Genomic DNA, 15698 nt, shown 5'->3' with positions numbered 1-15698 from the left:
TTTTTTGGGCTTTTCTCGGTGCTCAGGTTTCCTTCGCATTCCTGTAACATACGTGTTGGCTAGCTGGTTTCCTATAAGCCTGGTGTACAGAGACGACTGTTTATTTTACTGTGGCCGCGGAGCTGGGTTATAAGCACGTCTTTATATGAACAGATGGGAATTTATTATTCTTTGTATAAACCTGTATAACATCTTAAAGGGGTATTCCTAGCTTATAAAGTGATGGCATATCGCCTTCCCTTTACTATCGACTTATGGGACCCATATTCATCCTTTGAATGAAGGGGTTTCAGCTCTGGTGTGGCACATCCCAAGGCCATCCGCTGTGCAGGGATATGTGGCGTGGACCGATTCACGTGGCTGCAGTTTCTTGCACAGCCATCATTACTGTATTACAATGGTCGCTTCAGTCTCCGGACCGAACATATATATCCTAGGGATATGCAACCCCTTTATAAATCAGAATACCCCTTTTGGAGGGGTTTTAAATATGTAAATTTGCAAAGTGCTTGTAAAAAATCCTTTCTCTCTCCTCGAAATCGGTGAGATTTTTAATTACATTGTTGTCGAGGTTACCGGCCACCTCTGCGGTCTATCATCGTTGGTCGCTCTCCTAGGCAAATAGCACAGTGCCTCCAAGATCTTTGCTATACAGCTTGTAAGCGCTGCGCCGAAGATGGCTGGAGTGCACTGTTGGCTCCCAATCTGGGCAGCTTCAGTGTCCCTGCCCGCCTCTCACGCTGCCTCTGCTTGTAACATGGAAGAGAGCACCGTTCAGGGCAAGTGTAGTTAGTTAATCAGGCGTTCAGCACTGCTGATTAGCCGGGAGACAGGGAAGTGGTGCGCTCCTGAAACTAGTACATGAGACATCCCCCTTAAATCTAGTGGGATAAATATATGACCCATGTAATTCCCTTGAAATTAGGAAAATAAAAGGCGCCATTACATCAGGGGCGTAATCAGTCAGAAGGGCCTCTGTGCAAAAGTTAGTCCTGGGCTCCCGCATGTTGGTTAGATGTATGAGCCCTTATAGTATTCTAAATCCTATAAGGACATACGAGTCGTACCCCCTCCCCCACATTATGTAGCAAGTTCCCCCATCCTGGGCCTTGTATATATGACCCTCATCCTGGCCCCATCCTTGTGCAATATACCAAGATTAAGGACATCATACAGTTGAAATCAGAAGTTTCCATACACTATATAAAAAGGGACATCTGCATGTGTTTCTCAATATCTGACCTGAAATCAGAATAAACCTTTCCCGTTTTAGGTCAATTAGGATTACCATAATTATTAATATTTGCCAAATGAGAGAGAGACTGTTTTAAGGCATTTTTATTACTTCAAAGTCAAACGTTTCCATACACTAAGATTACTATACCTTTAAACAATTCTGGACTGCCCATATGATGATGTCTTGTGTTTGGAAGCCTCTGTTTTTTTGGCAACATCTGAGTTTAAATAGAGGCACACCTGTGGATGTGTTTTAATGCACACCTGAAACACACTGCTTCTTTATGTAGCATCATGGGAAAGTCTAAAGAAATCATCCAAGATATCAGGAAGAGAATTGTGGACTTGCACAAGTCTGGCTCATCCTTGGGTACAATTTCACTTTAAAGATACCTGAAGGTGCCTCGTTAATTTCTACAAACAATTATATACAAGTACAAAGAAGATGGGAATGTCCAGCCATCATACCGCTCAGGAAGAAGACGGGCTCTGTGTCCCAGAGATGAGCGTGCTTTGGTCCGGCGTCTTCATATCAACCCAAGGACAAAAGCAAAAGCCCTTGTGAAGATGATGGCGGAAGCTGGTAAGATTGTGTCAATATCCACAGAGAAACGAGCACTGTATCAACATGGCTTCTTCCTGGCAGAGTGGCCTTTCAGCCCATTACTCCAAAAGAAACATAAAAAAGCCAGATTAATATTTGCAAATGCACACTGGAACAAAGACCTTCATTTTTGGAGACATGTCCTGTGGTCTGATGAAACTAAACTTTAACTATTTGTGCATAATGACAGTCGTTATGTTTGGAGGAAAAAGGGAGGAGCTTGGAAGCCTAAGAACACCATCCCCACTGTGAAACACAGTGGTAGCAAGTGCAACATCATGTTGTGGGGTTGTTTTGGTGCTGGAGGGACTGGTGCACTTCACAAAAATAGATGGCATCATGAGAAAAGATTATGTGGCAATACTGAAGCAACATCTCAACACATCAGCCAGGTAGTTAAAGCTTGGACGGAAATGGGTCTTCCAAATGGACAATGACCCGAAGCATACTACCAAAATGGTAACAAAGTGGCTTAATGCGTTCTCTTCTGAAACCGGAAGCTGACTTCAGTGTGGGAACGCATGACGCCACTGTCATATGCCCCCAGTCATGTGCGCGCTGATGTCAGCTGCTGGCCTCTTGCAGCGTGTATCGCAGCGCATGGACCTGGCGGGTCTCTGCTCCACATTACACTTACGTTGACGTTTGTGCTGGCATCAGCAGACCACTCACCCGCAAGGGCTCGATTGCTACTTCTGTGACCACTATCATTACTTCCCTGATGAGTGCCTGAGCTGTGGGTGCCAGACGAGCTTTACTACGTGTGATCGAGAACAGATACGGGTCACTAGAATCTTGATTTCTCTTTCTTTTCTGTATAGCTTTGGATGATCATGGCGACCAGGTGCAGAGTATATGCTGGAGTCAGGATGGGGTACTGATTGGAACCACTTCTAAGGTGAGAAATAGAAGGGACTTTAAAATGGGGATTACATTTTTTACTCTTTGCATAGATAATAAACAAATAATAATGTTTTCCATTTACTGACTGTTGGAAAATCAATGCAGTGAAGAGTTACCGTATATCATTTACTTCCATACTCTGGCGCCACCTAGTGTCCAAAGTGGATAACAATGTGGACGTGCATCTTATGAGATGAGCAGAGGTGGTCGCACACGCTCAGTCACTCTTCCCACAGCCCAGTCTGTACATTGTGAACCTCAGCTTTCTGCCCTGGCTGGACTTCATAGGGGATAGTTATTTTCGACATGTATTGCCATAGATGTAAAAATATTACTGGTTCCATTCCCCTATACTAGGTGAAAAAAAAAAAAAAAATTAAATAAGATTATTATTATTATTTAACTCTTATGGTAAATACTATATAATTTAGGAGTCTTGCCTCCCCCCCCAAAAAAAAAATAAAAAAATAAATAAATAAATAAAGGAATAAAAAAAACTATGTACCCCAAGAATGTTGATTCACCAGGCAAAAAAAAACCCCGTCCATCTCCATCGACTGAGATATTAACCTGAATGGTTTTCAAGCTGTCCGGGATCGCTTGAGCACAGGGTTGGCTCCTAATCCCAACCCAGCTTCATCACAGCACTTACAAGCTAGACAGCAGCGGTGGTCGGTCACCTAGGCAACGAGCTATAAACAAAAGAAGAAGTGTTAATATCTCAAGAACGGCTGCAATTTTTAATAAACAGTAAATTGCAAAAGTGTTTGTTTTTACAAGCCCTATCCAACAATACCCTTATAGAATTTAAAGGGAATAACCCTTTAAATTCTAGTTTTACGTTGGTATTTTCTGATGTGTCCATTAGGTGGCGCTCTTAGTATACTGAACTGACTTTCTTGTCCTAACTTTACAATTGTTTTACCCCTTATTTACTATATTTAGTTGCCTACTATCCAATTTTCAGGTCGTTTATCAGCGTGCCTCTTTATTGATTTATTCCTTTGGATATAAGTTTATTTATTTTTTAATATAAAATTTATGGGAAAAATATAGTTAAAGGGGTTTTACATAAGTTTTGAAGCCTTTTAATCCCTTTTTATGCACGTGATGATCTGACATTGTATCATATGATGATGGCGGTGTAATGGCAGAACGCTGGCATTGGACATAACGGCGTGATTTCAACTTGCGTCTTAATGTTTTGTTATTGCTTGATTTCCCCATTTTGATATATTTTCCGCTTTCTTTCTTGCAGGACAAGAGACTGAGGATTTTTGATGTCCGGAAAAGCACAAAAGCCATTCAGGTATTGCTGCATATTCTCATGGCGCTGATGCCATGGGGGGAGGGGAGGCTGTAGGATAAATCTCAGGGAGATCTGCATTCAGGGTCTATGGCTGTCACCACATAAGTGCTGGAGGAATCTGTCCGCTTGTGATTACATGTTGGTACCACACATAAACAAATGACACATAGACAAGATCCAGCCAGCGTGTCACAACAGGAGATAAGGGCATTCATGTGAGAGCTTTCTGGAAATGGCTGCTATTTTACACTGATCCTTTGATATCTGATCTCTCTGTGTACATGTTATGGACTCTATACATCCCCCCCATTGTCTGGGTCCTCCCATGCCTGCAGCCTTGACCAGGGACATAACAGGAAATTATGCCCCCCTGTACAAAAAAAATGTTATTCCTAATTCACACAGTGGTGATGTCACAGTACAGGGATAATGCACACAGTGATGTCACAGTACAGGGATAATACACACAGTGATGTCACAGTACAGGGATAATACACACAGTGATGTCACAGTACAGGGATAATACACACAGTGATGTCACAGTACAGGGATAATACACACAGTGATGTCACAGTACAGGAATAATACACACAGTGATGTCACAGTACAGGGATAATACACACAGTGATGTCACAGTACAGGGATAATACACACAGTGATGTCACAGTACAGGGATAATACACACAGTGATGTCACAGTACAGGGATAATAAACACAGTGATGTCACAATACAGAGATAATACACACGGTGATGTCACAGTACAGGGATAATACACACAGTGATGTCACAGTACAGGAATAATACACACAGTGATGTCACAGTACAGGGATAATACACACAGTGATGTCACAGTACAGGAATAATACACACAGTGATGTCACAGTACAGGAATAATACACACAGTGATGTCACAGTACAGAGATAATACAAACGGTGATGTCACAGTACAGGGATAATACACACAGTGATGTCACAGTACAGGAATAATACACACTGTGATGTCACAGTACATATACACAGTACTATATATTTTTATATAGCGCTAACATATTCCGCAGCGCTTTACAGTTTGCACACATAATCATCACTGTCCCCGTTGGGGCTCATAATCTAAATTCCCTATCAGTATGTCTTTGGAATGTGGGAGGAAACCAGAATACCTGGAGGAAACCCACCCAAACACGGAGAGAACATACAAACTCTTTGCAGATGTTGTCCTTGGTGGGGTTTGAACCCAGGACTCCAGCGCTGCAAGGCTGCTGTGCTAACCACTGCGCCACCGTGCTGCCCACGGTGTGACAGTGATGTCACAGTACAGGGATAATAAACACAGTGATGTTACAGTACAGGGATAATACACACAGTGATGTCACAGAACAGGGATAATACACACAGTGATGTCACAGTACAGGGATAATGCACACAGTGATGTCACAGTACAGGGATAATACACACCGTGATGTCACAGTACAGGGATAATAAACACAGTGATGTTACAGTACAGGGATAATACACACAGTGATGTCACAGAACAGGGATAATACACACAGTGATGTCACAGTACAGGGATAATGCACACAGTGATGTCACAGTACAGGGATAATACACACGGTGATGTCACAGTACAGGGATAATAAACACAGTGATGTCACAGTACAGGGATAATACACACAGTGATGTCACAGTACAGGGATAATAAACACAGTGATGTTACAGTACAGGGATAATACACACAGTGATGTCACAGAACAGGGATAATACACACAGTGATGTCACAGTACAGGGATAATGCACACAGTGATGTCACAGTACAGGGATAATGCACACGGTGATGTCACAGTACAGGGATAATAAACACGGTGATGTCACAGTACAGGGATAATACACACAGTGATGTCACAGTACAGGGATAATACACACAGTGATGTCACAGTACAGGGATAATACACACAGTGATGTCACAGTACAGGGATAATACACACAGTGATGTCACAGTACAGGGATAATACACACAGTGATGTCACAGTACAGGGATAATACACACAGTGATGTCACAGTACAGGGATAATACACACAGTGATGTCACAGTACAGGGATAATACACACAGTGATGTCACAGTACAGGGATAATACACACAGTGATGTCACAGTACAGGGATAATACACACAGTGATGTCACAGTACAGGGATAATACACACAGTGACAGCACAGGACAGGGATAATACACACAGTGACAGCACAGTACAGGGATAATACACACAGTGATGTCACAGTACAGGGATAATACACACAGTGATGTCACAGTACAGGGATAATACACACAGTGATGTCACAGTACAGAGATAATACACACAGTGACAGCACAGGACAGGGATAATACACACAGTGACAGCACAGTACAGGGATAATACACACAGTGATGTCACAGTACAGGGCCACTACACTCCTGATCTCAGCCTGTTGTGCATTATCTAGTCTATTATTGTGAAGCTCTATAGAAACAACCACACGAATCCCTTTATTATACAATGAAGTTGAGTATAATTTGGGGACATTCCGTCTGTTTTGTATTAATGATTGTATGTAGGAATTCTCGGGTATTTGTCTTTTAGTTAATGATCCATTATTGCACTGAAACTAGGCCAAGGACAGATCCCAAGACGATCAAGTGCAAAAAACAACAACCCCTGTTTCTACTATAATAATTAAACGCAGTACTCGTTAAATACAAGCACATCATCTACCTCTATCTTGCTAATTAAAAGCAGAGAACTTACTATAAGCCTGCAAATATACATGTGGGGGGCATCCCAGGTTTTGGTTGGGGTCTGTGAGCAGGAACAGTCATTGCTAGGCTCATGGCTCCTTCATGTGGTATGATCTGATATTTGGGCCACATGAAGGGGAAATCACAAGCCTCGGGATTGTTTATGAATGCCTCCAATTTATCCTTGAAATGATGGAGAACTGTGTGTGTTACTGGTAATATCTGGTTACAACCTCCAGATATTGCCCAGATCATGTCAGGTTATAACCTCCAGAGGGCCCTCTTTAGGTATATTTAGCACCTTTTTTGTTCTTCCATGTTTTTCTAGTACCATCACAATGTAGACTGTCTTTTATTTTATAGCCTTATAAACCAGATATACGACCTGCTAGAAAAGAATTTGGGGCAAAACTTTATTTTAAAGGAAACCTATCGGCACATTTTTATACATGGAAGAAGTGGTACAGCTTTATAGGCGCTTGTCTGCCAATAAAAACGAGACCTTTTTTGTAGAGATCCGATGAGCCATTGATGAGAAATCTAGTGTAGAAGCCATATGCAAATGAGGCTGGAAGTTTACTGTGGGCGTGTCTGCAATTGAATTTTTTTTTTCATGACGCCCCCAGTACACTTTCTGCCTCATTTGCCTATGGCTTCTACGCTAAATATCTAATGACTGGCAGATCGGATCTCTACAAAAAAGGTATCGTTTTTATTGGGGGACAAGCGCGAATTCAGCCATAACACTAAAAAACCGTGCTGACAGGTTCCCTTCTTATGGTTTTACTGGGCTCTATGTTAGGATTTATAGCCCACTGACCTTCTTAATTACATTTTTGTGAATTAGTTTCCTGATAGTAGGGTAAGGGAACTCGGCTCGTGGTCAATGTGCTCATATATTTGCTGGCATAGTGTTCAGCGCCACATGCAAGAAGATAAAATGGGCAGCCGCATCCCAGAGTGTGTGGGTGAATTGGCCGCAGAAACTGCTTCCAGATGTTGCAGGGCGTCCTAGCATCCTTCATCATTCTGGGCGGGAGGAGGAGAGAAATTCTTTCCTTCAGCATCATAAAATTCCTCCTAACCTCCTCTCCCTTCTCTGTCCAAATACTCTCAATTTCCTCTTTCCTGACGGAATGGTCTGCAGGTCCGGATCCTGTGCACAGGCGAAGTGCCGAGGAGGGGGAGCAGAACTTGTAGATCTCGCAGTTTATGACTGCTGTTTGTTTAGTTTTATGAAGCTTTTTGCACATGCAGGGAATTCTAGTTCTGCTGGCAATTAGGGGTTAATGCCACGATCTGCGTGTTGTAACCATTAGGGCAGGAATGTTCTGCAGATCTGGCTTTAAAGAGAGGGCTTAATTTCAGTATAGTCTTCTGCTGGCGCAAAAATGCTTCAGCACATGTTCTCTATTAAGTATTGAAACCAGGCTTCTCATGAGAAAACCATCACTCCCCCTCCTCACAGAAGCCTGTGTGTCCTCCTAATATAAAGGCAACTGCACAAAGACCAGCTCTGTGCACCTAATACACAGACGCATGCCTACACCATTACACAGGGCACTGGCGGTATTATCCCCTATATACAGCAAGCTCTCCTAATACACAGGGATCAGGACACGGCCCCGTCCTCCTCCTCCTAATACACAGGGATCAGGACACTGCCCCTTCCTCCTCCTTATACACAGCTATCAGGACACGGCCCCGTCCTCCTCCTAATACACAGGGATCAGGACACGGCCCCGTCCTCCTCCTCCTAATACACAGGGATCAGGACACTGCCCCTTCCTCCTCCTTATACACAGCTATCAGGACACGGCCCCGTCCTCCTCCTAATACACAGGGATCAGGACACTGCCCCGTCCTCCTAATACACAGGGATCAGGACACTGCCCCGTCCTCCTCCTAATACACAGCAATCAGGACACAGCCCCGTCCTCCTCATAATACACAGGGATCAGGACACAGCCCCGTCCTCCTCCTAATACACAGCCATCAGTACACGGCCCTGTCCTCCTCCTAATACACAGGGATCAGGACACAGCCCCGTCCTCCTCCTAATACACAGGGATCCGGACACGGCCCCGTCCTCCTCCCAATACACAGGGATCAGGACACGGCCCCGTCCTCCTCCCAATACACAGGGATCAGGACACGGTCCCGTCCTCCTCCTAATACACAGGGATCAGGACACGGCCCCGTCCTCCTCCTAATACACAGCCATCAGTACACGGCCCTGTCCTCCTCCTAATACACAGGGATCAGGACACAGCCCCGTCCTCCTCCTAATACACAGGGATCCGGACACGGCCCCGTCCTCCTCCTAATACACAGGGATCAGGACACGGCCCCGTCCTCCTCCCAATACACAGGGATCAGGACACGGTCCCGTCCTCCTCCTAATACACAGGGATCAGGACACGGCCCCGTCCTCCTCCTAATACACAGGGATCAGGACACTGCCCCGTCCTCCTCCTTATACACAGCCATCAGGACACGGCCCCGTCCTCCTCCTAATACACAGCCATCAGGACATGGCCCCATCCTCCTCCTAATACACAGCCATCAGGACATGGCCCCGTCCTCCTAATACACAGGGATCAGGACACGGCCCCGTCCTCCTCCTAATACACAACCATCAGGACATGGCCCCGTCCTCCTCCTAATACACAACCATCAGGACACAGCCCCGTCCTCCTCCTAATACACAGCCATCAGGACACGGCCCCGTCTTCCTCCTAATACACAGCCATCAGGACACGGCCCCGTCCTCCTCCTAATACACAGCCATCAGGACACGGCCCCGTCCTCCTCCTAATACACAGCCATCAGGACACGGCCCCGTCCTCCTCCTAATACACAGCCATCAGGACACGGCCCCGTCCTCCTCCTAATACACAGACCTCTCCTCGTCGCCCTTCTCATACAAGGTTCTTTGCGCACATCTTTAATGTCTGGCATACTGTCACTTCCATGACACCAGCTAGGTGGGGGTATTACAGAGCCAGTCCTGTGATGAATCTGGACGCTCCTCTACATTGGGAGTTACTTGTTTATAGTGAATCTAGTATCTGGTCCCTGCGGTTTCATTGCTCCGACTGATTCATCATTTATTTTAGCATTCCTGGACGATGCAGAACTCTTTCACAATTGTGAACTTGAGAAATCAAAACATCCAATGTCCGTCCTCCACGAGTCAGTACAATCCAGACTAAGATGCAGAATCCTGGACGCAGCTACATTACAATCGAGACTTTGCCGCGTATCAGCGCGGGAACTACAACTTCCAGCATCCTGTGCTGGCATTCTAATCGTATTCGGATGTCATGTAAATACCTAATTGCTTCCGATTGCAGGTGGATGTAATGATTTTCTATTCTAGGTGTCAGGAATATATATTTTTTAATACATTCTCCCTTTTGAAGGCGACGTGATACTTGCCATAAATATACATATTGCTTTGCTCGGTGTAAATGCCGCTGTTCTCCTGAATCCGGCGTTGTTTTTCTTTCATTTCTGCGCCTCTCCGTTCCTGAGATATGGCTTCTTCTTTGCGATATATAAAATTAGTCTTTTTTTTTCCCAACTGGGTGTGGTTTTCAGGAAGGCTCCAGCAGAGAATAGTGCAGAACCACACCCACTTGTCTAACAAGACTAGAATTACGTGCAGGGAAGATGGGGCCATATCTCATGAACGGAGAGGCCCAGGAAGAAAAAAACAACAACTCCGGATTCAGGAGAACAGCGGCGTTTACATGAGGTGAAAAAAAAAATGCATTTTTATGGTGACCGGTCTTTCTTAAAGGGGAACTCCATCTTGGAGCCAATTAATTTATTACATTTACCACCTCAAAAGAGGGCGACGTAGGGAAGATTTTCTTCTGCATTACTTCATAATGGAAATATAAGAGTTTTTTTTCACAAAATTTTGCCAAATCTGCACAAATAAAGGGCCATTTAAAGGGTTATTTCCTATTTCATAACCAAGTGCCTATTTTTTTTAAAAGGGACATATTAAAGGGGTTGTTTCATGGCAGACATCAAGGGCGTGTTAGTAGAAATCCAGTCTACGCTATACTTTGAAGCATTGCCAGTCGCTCAATATTAGCTGTACCGTTACCGGGGGGTGGTATTTGTTATCGGGGGCTCTGTGACAGTCACAGCTGTGCCCCCAGATAGCCATTCCCAAGGGTTGGATGTTTGCCCGGCCTTGTCTCTACGGGGTGTCAGCCATGTCTGGTCTCTGTCGTCATGACGACACTTTAACAAGAGGAGAATATTTAAGTAATGGTCTGGGCCTATGTACTGAGCAGGGGCTGATCAAACACTCGCCAAATTACTTTCTATGTATTAGAGGATTTTTGGGGGGCTCCTGGGAGCTGAGGTGATATTTGGAGGCCAGATGTTACACATACATTGTCCCCGTGATCGCTGGGACTTCAGTGTGACAATGGGAATCTGGCGACATTTCTGTAGTATCTGTGTATAAGTGCATCCCTAGAAGTAAGTGTGTCCCCCCTCTGCCGGCAGGAAGTGTGTGGGATTAGAGGATTTGGGGCCGTGGGAAGTTCGGACGGAGCTGAGGTGAAGGCTATAAATAGGAACCGTGACATCTTATTGCGGTTTACACCATGTGTCACTGTATGTTTGTATTAATTTGTTAGACAGATTAGCATGGTTAGGTATTTATTTAATGTACGCCGGAACGCAGACGTGTCCGGCAAGTCGTCCGCAGGGGCGCAATGTGCAAAAATTGTTATAATCGCAGTGAATATCGTCACCAGCTACTCGGCGTCCCTGGCTTCTCTAATCTCTGGGGAAACAAGGGATTGGACATGTTGAATTTTAACATGCCTGATCCCCGTTTCTGTAATAATAATAATAATAATTTTTATTTATATAGCGCCAACATATTCCGCAGCGCTTTACAACTTATAGAGGGGACTTGTACAGACAATAGACATTACAGCATAACAGAAATCACAGTTCGAAACAGATACCAGGAGGAATGAGGGCCCTGCTCGCAAGCTTACAAACTATGAGGAAAAGGGGAGACACGAGAGGTGGATGGTGACAATTGCTTTAGTTATTTGGACCAGCCATAGTGTAAGGCTCGGGTGTTCATGTAAAGCTGCATGAACCAGTTAACAGCCTAAGTATGTAGCAGTGCAGACACAGAGGGCTATTAACTGTATAAAGTGTATGAGAACATGATGAGAGGAACCTGATATATATATATTTTTTTTTGAATGGGCCACACAGGGATGGTTAGGTTAATGCATTGAGGCGGTAGGCCAGTCTGAATAAATGAGTTTTTAGGGCACGCTTAAAACAGTGGGGATTGGGGATTAATCGTATTAACCTGGGTAGTGCATTCCAAAGAATCGGTGCAGCACGTGTAAAGTCTTGGAGACGGGAGTGGGAGGTTCTGATTATTGAGGATGCTAACCTGAGGTCATTAGTGGAGCGGAGGGCACGGGTAGGGTGGTAGACTGAGACCAGGGAGGAGATGTAGGGTGGTACTGAGCCATGGAGTGCTTTGTGGATGAGGGTAGTAGTTTTGTACTGGATTCTGGAGTGGATGGGTAGCCAGTGTAATGACTGGCACAAGGTAGAGGCATCGGTGTAACGGTTGGTGAGGAATATGATCCTGGCAGCAGCATTCAGGACAGATTGGAGCGGGGAGAGTTTGGTAAGAGGGAGGCCGATTTGTAGAGAGTTAAGGTACCTTCACACTGACCAACTTAACAACGATATCGCTAGCGATCCGTGACGTTGCAGCGTCCTGGATAGCGATATCGTTGTGTTTGACACGCAGCAGCGATCTGGATCCTGCTGTGACATCGTTGGTCGGAGCTGAAAGTCCAGAACTTTATTTTGTCGCTGGATCTCCCACAGACATCGCTGGATCGGTGTGTGACGCCGATTCAGCGATGTCTTCACTTGTAACCAGGGTAAACATCGGGTTACTAAGCGCAGGGCCGCGCTTAGTAACCCGATGTTTACCCTGGTTACCAGTGTAAATGTAAAAAAAACCAAACACTACATACTTACATTCCGGTGTCTGTGGCGTCCTCCGGCGTTCTGCTGTCCTGCACTGTGTCAGCGCCGGCTGGCCGTAAAGCAGAGCACAGCGGTGACGTCACCGCTGTGCTTTACGGCCGGCACTGACACAGTGCAGGGAAGTGGACGCCGGGGGACGCGACAGACACCGGAATGTAAGTATGTAGTGTTTGGTTTTTTTTACATTTACACTGGTAACCAGGGTAAACATCGGGTTACTAAGCGCGGCCCTGCTACCCGGGGACCGGCATCGTTGGTCGCTGGAGAGTTCTCTGTGTGACAGCTCTCCAGCGACCAAACAGCGACGAAACAGCGACGCTGCAGCGATCGGCATCGTTGTCTTGATCGCTGCAGCGTCGCTAAATGTGACGGTACCTTTACAATCGTCCAGACGAGAATGAATAAGTGAGACAGTAAGAGTTTTTGCAGAGTCGAAAGTAAGAAACGGGCGAATTCTAGAAATGTTTTTGAGATGCAGATAAGAAGAGTGAGCCAATGATCGGATGTGGGGGGTGAATGAAAGCTCGGAATCAAGGATGACCCCAAGGCAGCGGGCATGTTGCTTTGGAGTAATGGTGGAACCGCACACGGAGATGGCAATGTCAGGCAAAGGTAGGTTAGTAGAGGGAGAGAACACGAGGAGTTCAGTTTTTGACAGGTTCAGTTTCAGATAGAGGGAGGACATGATGTTAGAGACAGCGGTAAGACAATCACTGGTGTTTTCTAAGAAGGTCGGCGTGAAAGCAGGAGAAGAGGTATATAATTGGGTGTCCTCAGCATAGAGATGGTACTGGAAACCAAATCTACTGATTGTTTGTCCAATAGGGGCAGTATACAAAGAGAAGAGGAGGGGGCCAAGGACTGATCCTTGAGGAACCACAACAGTAAGGGGAAGGTGAGAGGAGGAGGAACCAGCAAAACATACAGTGAAGGATCGGTCAGAGAGATAGGAGGAGAACCAGGAGAGAACGGTGTCCTTGAGGCCGATGGAGCGGAGCATAGTGAGGAGGAGCTGATGATCCACAGTGTCGAATGCTGCGGAGAGATCCAAGAGAATTAGCATGGAATAGTGACCATTAGATTTAGCTGTTAGTAGATCATTAGAGACTTTAGTGAGGGCAGTTTCAGTAGAGTGTAAAGAGCGGAAGCCAGATTGAAGAGGGTCGAGAAGAGAGTTATCTGAGAGATAGCGGGTAAGACGGGAGTGGACCAGGCGTTCGAGAAGTTTAGAGATGAAGGGAAGATTTTTTTCGCCTTGAAAACCTTTTCACGTATTCACTTTCCAATCTTTCATGAAATTGCCTTAGTTTTTCATCACTTTTTCTTTTGCTGGACATTTGGATTTATTTTCATGTATTTTTCAACTCCACTTGTTTGAAAACCACCTTAGATGATCGCTTATCTAGAAATACCTATCTAATGGGGGGATGCAGTCACAGATGTATTGAAGGAGCAGCACAGTGGCGCAGTGGTTAGCACAGCAGCCTTGCAGCGCTGGAGTCCTGGGTTCAAACCCCACCAAGGACGACATCTGTAAAGAGTTTATGTTCTCTCCATGTTTGCATGGGTTTCCTCCGGGTACTCCGGTTTCCTCCCACATTCCAAAGACATACTGATAGGGAATTTAGATTGTGAGCCCCATCAGGGACAGTGATGATAATGTGAGCAAACTGTAAAGCGCTGCGGAATATGTTAGCGCTATATAAAAATAAAGATTATTATTTATTAAGATTAGAGACAGGTCTGTAATTAGCGGCACAATTTTGGTCGAGGGAGGGTTTTTTAAGTAATGGATGTATGATGGCATGCTTAAATGAGGAGGGAAAATACCGGAAGTGAGGGTAAGGTTGAATATTTTTGTTAGGTGAGAGGTGACAGCCGGGGAAAGGGACTGGAGGAGATGTGACGGAATGGGGTCACTGGTGCAAGTGATCGGGTGAGAAGATGCAAGGAGCCTGATTACTTCTTCTGTAACTGGTTCAAAGTCAGAGAGTGAACTAGATGCAGTGGGGGAGGGAGGACAGTGCATGGTATGAAGAGATTGGGAGATGATTTCCTGTCAAATGTGGTCAATTTTTTCTTTGAAGTAATTGGCCAGATCGTCAGCGCGGAGATCTGTGGTTGGGGCCTGCTCTCTTGGGTTGAGTAAGGACTGGAAAGTGTCAAAGAGACGTTTAGGGTTATTTGACAGTGAGGTGATGAGGGTGTTGAAATAGGTTTGTTTGGAGAGGTGAAGGGCAGAGTTGTATGTTTTTAGCATGAACTTATAATGGATGAAATCTTCGGGTAGATTAGATTTTCTCCACAGACGTTCGGCGCACCTGGAGCACCGCTGCAGGAAATGTGTTTGCAGCGTGTGCCACGGTTGTCGCCGTCTGTGCCGAGTTGTTCTATGTATAGGAGGTGCAGCTTCATCCAAACACATAGCAATAGGGGGTGAAGTTGCTGTCACATTTTGACACTGAACCAAGACCCCACTGCTTCATAAGAAGATGCATGTGGCAGGTTGGGGCCTAAAATTAATTTGGCAGTGATGCCAAAGAACTTAAAGCTGCATCTTGTGATGTGTTTCGGTATATGGCATGCTTTTTTGGGTGTTGCCAGTATACGTCAGGATTCACGGTGTTCCCGATATACTGCAGGTCTTGTGGGGTGTTCCTTGCATATGGCAGGTCTTGTGGCCCCTTGTGGGGTGTTCCCGATGTACTGCAGGTCTTGTGGGGTGTTCCCGGTATACGGCAGGTCTTGTGGGGTGTTCCCGGTATACGGCAGGTCTTGTTGGGTGTTCCCGATACACGGCAGGTCTTGTGGGGG

At 45.3% G+C, this 15698-nt stretch overlaps 1 protein-coding gene across 4 annotated transcripts in view; it reads left to right on the top strand.

Moving 5' to 3' along the window:
- The window catches only part of PAM16 (presequence translocase associated motor 16), a 114456-nt gene that overhangs the window by 19078 nt on the left and 79680 nt on the right, over window positions 1-15698 (top strand). For all 4 annotated transcript variants that reach the window (XM_077274617.1, XM_077274614.1, XM_077274613.1 and 1 more), the window contains 2 exons: window positions 2662-2738; window positions 4002-4052. In XM_077274617.1, the coding sequence (XP_077130732.1) occupies window positions 2662-2738; window positions 4002-4052 (128 nt within the window). The remainder of the gene's footprint in view (window positions 1-2661; window positions 2739-4001; window positions 4053-15698) is intronic.

This window comes from Ranitomeya variabilis, chromosome 7 (assembly GCF_051348905.1).
Source record: "Ranitomeya variabilis isolate aRanVar5 chromosome 7, aRanVar5.hap1, whole genome shotgun sequence".
Lineage (NCBI taxonomy): Eukaryota > Metazoa > Chordata > Amphibia > Anura > Dendrobatidae > Ranitomeya > Ranitomeya variabilis.
Note: the sequence above shows the minus strand (reverse complement) of the source record. Positions and strands in the feature narration are given on the sequence as shown.